At 42.5% G+C, this 7,564-nt stretch overlaps 1 protein-coding gene across 1 annotated transcript in view; it reads right to left on the bottom strand.

The window, feature by feature from the left end:
- Positions 1-761, bottom strand: part of DIPK2A (divergent protein kinase domain 2A) — a 263,792-nt gene extending 263,031 nt beyond the window's left edge. The window contains exon 1 of the mRNA XM_063339587.1: positions 664-761. Coding sequence (XP_063195657.1) covers positions 664-723 — 60 coding nt within the window. The 5' untranslated portion in view covers positions 724-761. The remainder of the gene's footprint in view (positions 1-663) is intronic.
- Positions 762-7,564: the final 6,803 nt, after the last annotated feature.

Raw genomic sequence — 7,564 nt, forward strand, 5'->3', positions numbered from 1 at the left:
TACTTCCCCCACCCCTTGGGCTAGCAAAGTTTTATGAAGTCCTTTTCCCTCTTCGCTTGACTTCCACACCCAACACAATTTTAATAGCTTTTCAAAAAGAAACCAATACGATGCAAGAGTGCATGAACTATACAACTTCTACTCCAAGCAGAGATCACAAAGACAGGTGGGTCAAACACATGGCAATATCCTTTAGGCACTTCCCGATGCCTAGTAAAGTTAAGAGCAAGTGCTCATAACTTTACAGGAACGAACAGGAGCAAAACCCCTTAAGACAGGCCACAGAAACCAGTCTCAAAGGCAGAAGTAACATGGTTTCAGAGCCAGTCAGCACCAGAGCCAGTCAGCAACATCATATGAGCAATCCATCTGCATGTTCTTTTCTTATAGTATGGGTGAGACAGCTTAACCTTCAAAAGCTAGGGCACACTAGCTTACACCCACTGCTGGGGAGGTGCCAGCACAGACAATAGCTGCAGAACACTGATACACACCCTAAATCCAAACCTGCTCTCTTTTCCCACTTTAGTGCATAGTCCCACAGCCTTGGGCAGCTCCTGGAGGGAAAGGCCCCTCACCCATGGGAGGGCTCACATTTATCTGCAACAAACCAAGCAGAGGCTTCCAGCTGGCAGAGTAGGAAAAGTGGCATTGCTCACTTACCATTTCATGGTGCAGGCACGTTTTCCTCCTGGTACTGAGAGCCCTGCTGCCGCTGTTCATTTGAGAAGTGACTGGAGCGCTTTTTTGAGTGGAAGCTAAATGTGAAGAGGGTGCTTGAGACAAGTACTGTAGCTTCTGCTGAATGAACCATGAGGCCTATGCAAAAAAAATAAAATAAAAAAAATTACTGTTCTGTTTCTTACTCGTTTACTGCAGGGATCTGTCTGCAAACACTGAGACCCTTATTATTTACAGGAATCCTGGATCCTGGATGAGGATTTCGGTATACAGGTAGGAACACAGAGACAGATTCCCCGACTTTTAGTGTAGTTCACTTTTAAGTTGTTTTTATGTCCCACCTCAAACAGAATTCTTAGGAAAATTGGTTAATTCCACAGACACTTGGCACCATTTTCTGAAACCATTTAAACCCTGGTTAACAAGGTTTATTAAAGAAAGAGAGAAACAGATTCACTGGTGCCTTTAAAAATAGCTCTTCACTGATTTAAGGTGTCTCTTCAAAAGATTTAGAAATGGTTGTATCATGAGTATCATCTGAATGACCTCAATAGACTTATTAGGTGCTTTTCTTAAAAAAACTCACAGTACACAATGGGAGTAAGGAAGACCACTACATAAATCAAGACTGTTCTTAGAGCTTCCCAGATGATTTCTAGACCTGTCAATAACTTCTGGTTATTTAGAAAGTTATTTCAGTATCCCTCAGTCTGCTGCACTAGCCCGCTGCTAAGCGGGTGACCTGAGCCAGCAAACAGTCTGTGCAATCGCACTGCTCCAGCCTCGATGATTGAGGCAGGAGAGATCCAGATGCGGTCCAGCAGTACACAGCCACCCCTTTGCCTTTCTGTCCTTCGTTTCCTACGGGAACCTGATCAAGGATAGGTTGGAGCAGTGTATAACCACCCCCAGTTCATCTTCACTACTAAATCCATGTGTTTATTATTACAAGGTTGTCCAAAGATTTTCTTCATGTTAAAGTGAGACAAGATTTTTTAAAACTAGTCTAAACTTAACCTCCTAAAATTCATAGGCTAAATTTAATTTTTGGAAGTAATTAATAACCAGCAGCTCAGTGAAACCTATTGCAGCCTTAAAGTCACACTGAAACTAGCCCATAGGAAGTGCCAAAGTGCTCATTGCTCCCAGCAGGACTTGTAAGACAAGACTGCAGCATGAAACGCACCTTGATCTGATCAGCACAGTAAGGTCCCTACTCCAAGAATGAAACCAATTTCCATTGCAGCATGCCTCAGCAACTGTGTAAGGAGTAAACAGTGCTAACCCCCTCCAGGCCATTGCTGCTGGGCTGGTTTGGGTTGTTTGGTTTTTTCCTTTTTCTTTTTTGAAGTTGAGGCTACCCAGGGAGGCCCAGGCTAGGACCTGGGCAAGCATGAGGAATGATGACCTCATCTTTTGTTCAGCCTCTCAGCCAAGGCAATGTGGAGCAGTCTGCATGACTTCTCAGGAGAGCCAGGATTTGTGCGAAAACCCGGTGTGTGTTGCAGCATATTTTCCCATGGCTGCTCCAGCATATGGCTTCTGTACAATTTGGTCTCTTACTCCTAACAGCCTTAGTTGATGAGGATTTTCTCAGAAACTTCCTGTACAGAAAGGTATCACTTCAGGATGCAGTAGTGCAAGGTTAGAGGTGTGGTTGTTGGAGATAAGTAATGCCTGAAGCTCTTGGATTCTTTGTCATTTTAACATCCAGGATTTACTCATGTTGAGAGCCCTGGTTGGGACTCAGTTTATTTAGACTAAGCTTTCACCATCTGTTCTTCCAAATTCTGAAAACATGAAGAGAATATGCTCCACAAGCAGCTACAAACACAGATGAGATCTACAATTTATATTGGGATATACTGCATATAGGGAAAACAGTCCCTAAGATCTATGAGGTTTCTCCTTCAGGTGTAAATTGAAGATTGACACTCTAATGCTTTAATTTTGCAGCACAGTGAAACAATGCTCTAGTTTACATGAATTTGCCAACATGCAGCTCCGCAGCATTAAGTGGAGGCCCAAACTCTTTACAACTAAGGCGGCTTATAAGATTTTCTAATTAGAGATGAACTGTCCAACCTCACTAATACATCACCTACCTTCCCACAGTCCTTACAAAGAGGTTTTGTATTATCTAGAAATTAACATCTCTAAATAATTAGCAAGTTAAGCTACAGCTACAATATAATTTAAACAGTTTCAAGCCATAGCCACATGAAGAAAATTCAGGGCAGTAGATATTCGTGCAAGTACAGCTCCTGGCCCTTATTCCTGACTTTTTTGGCCTACTTCCACCCACCTGACAAATCATGCCTCAACAAACTCTGCCCCAGTTTCCCTAGACATTATAGGTACCAGTTGCCCATAACTATGCTGCAGATAAGGCATTGGAGCTTCCCCAGAGCACGCTTCTGTGAAGGCCTCTCCAAAGGGTGACCTGCTCCGCCAGCTCCAAAGGGTGCAAGAGCCGGGCCAGACCCTGCCCACACCTGCATGGACAACAGTCATTCCAGGAAGACACAAAACATATCATTCCTGCTCCTCTCCTGCAGGGACTCGTATTTCCACATTTTCCTCCAAGGTAAACTGGTTTGACAAGAAGCCACCACCATTGAAGACTGTAGAAACAAAACACTTATTCCCAGCACTTATCCCCAGTGCCTGTCATGGTGTTATGCTGATGCTTCCCTGCAGATGGCAAACTGTCCTCCTGCACTGGCCGCTGTCCTTCCTGATGTCTTCAGAAGGGGCAGATATGCCTCAAAACCTTCCAAAAAATGACATATGCCTATGAAGGTGAAGGTCAGCAGGCATCACCCCTTTGAAGGTAGCCATCAACCTTCTTGCCCTCAGAATCAGTCATGTCCTTTTTTCCCCTTCTATATACAAAATAGTCTTTCTTGTCTCAACAATGCAGACAACTGGGAAAGGCAGTGCAAGAGTTCACAGGACAAAGTCAGAAAAACAGAAAGTTGATGCTTCTCAGTCACTTTTACCTTCTCAGATTTCTCTAGAGCAATAACAGTATTAGATGTCTGGTATGACATTCATTGATGGCCCATTTTCTGCACCTTATTATTTCATTTCCCCTTGGACAGTCTTCACCTTTGCTGCTCCACTGCAGTGCTGTCCATAAGCTACAGAATTCAGAGTGACTTGGACATAGTTAAATTAGCTCTCATTGTTGCTGGGTACTTGCAATAGAACTGATCAAAAATACTGCTCAGACGTTTTGCAATAAAAAAAGCACCTTTACATCAAAAAAAAAAAATCAAGCATTGCACAATACTGTGCTGATTTCACTAAAAGCTCCAAGGAACAGAACTCAGCATTAATCATTTTGATTGTTGCTTTGTTTTGGTTAAAGTTTTGCACACTTATACCCTTACTGCATTAAATATTAGTATAGAGGGATATTATTTGACATTGTATATTATACCTAAATTCAAAAGTATATTTAAAAAGATTTAAATTATGAAACAATACTGGTTCAGGTCCTTATAAGAGATTTTAGGTTTTCATTCTAGTTCATAAGCGGGAAAAGTTTTCAGATATAAGGATTTTTTGTATCATCCCCCCTAGGATTAGCCCTTATAAAAACACTAATTTGTCTCCTTGAACCTTGGCTAACAGAGTCTGCTTCCAGGCCCAGAGCCCAACCCCTGTGGCCAACAGCCCCGCTGGGAACACAGGACATGCACAGGGCTTCCCAGATAAGAAAGGACAAGTATCTCCTTGCTCCAGCAGCGACAGGGTAGTAAAGAATGTCATTTATCACATGAACTCCAGCAGTCTCAAACCAGCTCACTTCCTCTCTTTGCTGGCTCCCTGGCTGCTTCACCCAAATAAGCTCCATCCCACTACAATAATCTTTTTCCATGACAAGGCCTCAAAACCCCCAGAGGTTTAAATGGGAACATGACGACAAAGCCAGGAAACTCACACTAGTTAAAGGAAGGACAACCATCTATTAATATGTTCATGGGCAAAAGCATCTGTTAAACTGGAGTTAAGCCTGAAATAAAGATTGTGTTAAAAAAAGAATTTATGAATAAAAAAAGAAATTGCTTGCATAAATTATTCAGTATGAATTAAACATGCAGCTGTACATAACTGGCAGATTTCTGTTAAAATATAAAATCATAAGTCATTCATATAAGCTGTCCATTTGGCAAACACATTCATTTTATCCCCTTACAGAGAAAAGAAAGATATTTTCATGTATCACATTCCCTTTATGTCAAAAGGAAAACTATACAACAGGAATCATACATTTGAGAGAACTTGGCAAGTTCCCCAGGTTTGCAAAGTTGAGGTTCTGGGGGTTTTTTTGATTCGATGTTGTGTTTAAGAAAAGTTCCAGGGGAAAAAAGAATGCATACAAGAAAGTTTATACCAAAAGAAAAAAACTTTTTTTGAAGAGGCAAAGTATATGAATCCTTTCCCCAGCAAAAACTCTTCTGTTAGTATGAAATCTGGACTTTACTTTTTGGAAAAAAATGCTTTGATTTTCTTTGAAGTTTTTACCTTGGACTTTTCTCAAATTGATAGTATGATTCCAAACTAAAAAAGTACTTTCAAACCAAACAGGGGGATAATTGCTTTTTTCCATAAAAATCTAGTACTTTTTATTGCTCTAGAGAAAGCTGAGAGGGTAAAAAGTGACTGAGAAGCATCAATTTTCCGTTTTTCTACCTTTTTTTTTTCCATTTTAAATCAATTAGAGCAATTAGTAAATTTTAAGACTTGAAATGGCAATCAGTTTCAGGGAGACAAGAGGAGCTAACACAGACATTTCTAACACTCAGAGCAGAGGTAGCCCTGATCACAGAGGGGGTCCCACCAGCACTGTGTCCTAGTGCCGGAGGAGGGGAAGGGAAGGAGCAGGAGCACTTGCAGACTGCAGCTCTGCCTGCCCAGCATGTCGCCAGTGGGAAACACACCCATCTGCCACCAGAGCCGGGCCACCCAGGACTTAGGTGGCCATCTCCCACGAGCCTCCCACCTTTATTTCCAGTGTTGACAAGACAGATGTTGCTGGCAATGTTCACAATAGCCCTGTGATACATAACTTTTAATCATCCTGTTTCTCAGATGCAAAGTGAGTATGGTTCCCTTAGGAGAGGGGAAGGTTACAGGGACCCAGTGTGATCTTAATTTCAGATCTACCTGCTGAAATCTTGATCTGTGCACAAGTCCAGCTGCAGATTTATCATTATGTAAGAAAAAGCTTAATCCTAACTGATTGTGCTATGAAAGGGGCTTGCCACACGCAGTGACAGTTGCCCTGTAAATGCTTCCCTTTTTGTGGGGCTGCTTTTCCCTGTCTCGCATCAGTGGCTTGAATTCAAATACCTAAAGCTGGTTTTACAGCAATCCAGAGAGCTGAACAGAGCATATGTCTGGACAGTGCAGCCAATTTTCTAATGCACTGAAAGGACTATTGGTTTTTCCGAGAGAATAAATCCTTCTGACTAGAAACCTGGTTTGCTTTTTTTATTTTTCCTTTTGGATGGGAACCAGTTTGACTTCAGGAATTTAAGAAGTCAGGCAGCAAATATCAAATAATTTTGCTGATCTTTGAACTTAAAGCAGGTATCATCAAAAATATCCTGTCTGCCTTTCACCTTAAAGCGCCACCTCCTTTATATCTGGGGAGCAGATGAATAAACAAAGCCTCCTCTTCACCTCATTTTGGGGGAATGTAGGTTAGAAAGTTTACCAGGAGAGGCATCCCAGCCACATGCCACTGTGCATGCGTCTGGCCTCCTTGCCAGTGCTGCCAAGCGACCCAGCCATGGGGAAGGCTGCACTTGCCCTTAACTGAACCAAATCAATGCTGTGGTACAGGGAGGCAAAGCTGGGAGCGAGCCTTTGGAGTCACCTTTTCTGCTCAACTGGAAGATGGACCCAAAGTCAATACATCAAGGAGAAGGAGGACAATGGACTTGAAGGCACTGTTGTTACACAGCTGAGAAGATAGTAAGAGCAGTTAGAGGAGAATGTTTCTGAGACAGGGTTTATTCACTGATATTTTCTTGCCCACTGAACCGTTATAACTGAGAACATGCAATTTAGTGCATTCCTGCGCCATTTCCTGGCCTTCAGCAGTGAGGGGCACAGAATGAGGAGCAGGTTACTAATGGTCTTGAATTACCTCTTGAACGGGATAACACCCACTATTGGGGGTTGGGGAGGGTGTGTTTTTTTGGTTTTGTATGTTTGTTTGTTGTTTTTATTTTATCATAATTCCCTCCTATCACCCCACCCCATTCAAAAAATTGATGAGGGAAATTCACAACTTGAATTCATTTAGTCTCATTTCAACGAAGCATCAAATCATGTTTGCTGGAAGCAATTACGGGCAAATCAGCAACAATTAGATAACTGAGGGGTCCCATTTACTCCAATAAAAATGTGCTGCTTTGCCCCTGTTGTATGATAAACTGCAGATAGGGTGGGGAGCCTGTGTTCAGACAGACAGGCGTTGTGGTGGGTGGTTTACATCAGGACTAGCAGAGAGCCAAGACTGAACGCTACAAATAAAAGCTTACCCATCTGATGGGAGCAGATTGCATAATAGGCTGCTTCTTATTCCTCTTGCAAAAAAATGCTGCACACAAGATTAGAGTCACACTTTAGGCAGAACAGGCCCTGTGCTACAAGTCCTGGGAGGAGACAGGCCCTACCCCAGGAACCAAGACCTAAATAGTCTCTACCCCAACTTTGAAAAGGTTGGAAATCCCAGCTTGAGTCTCCTGATGCAACTCCGTCTTTTACTATTTCCCTCATCTCTGTAGCCTTGTTTCTGACACAAGGCGATGCACCTGATCACCAATCTGACTCCAGATCTCCTCTAGGTACTTCAGCTTTCCAG

Source organism: Chroicocephalus ridibundus, chromosome 6, assembly GCF_963924245.1.
Source record: "Chroicocephalus ridibundus chromosome 6, bChrRid1.1, whole genome shotgun sequence".
In the NCBI taxonomy this organism is placed as follows: domain Eukaryota; kingdom Metazoa; phylum Chordata; class Aves; order Charadriiformes; family Laridae; genus Chroicocephalus; species Chroicocephalus ridibundus.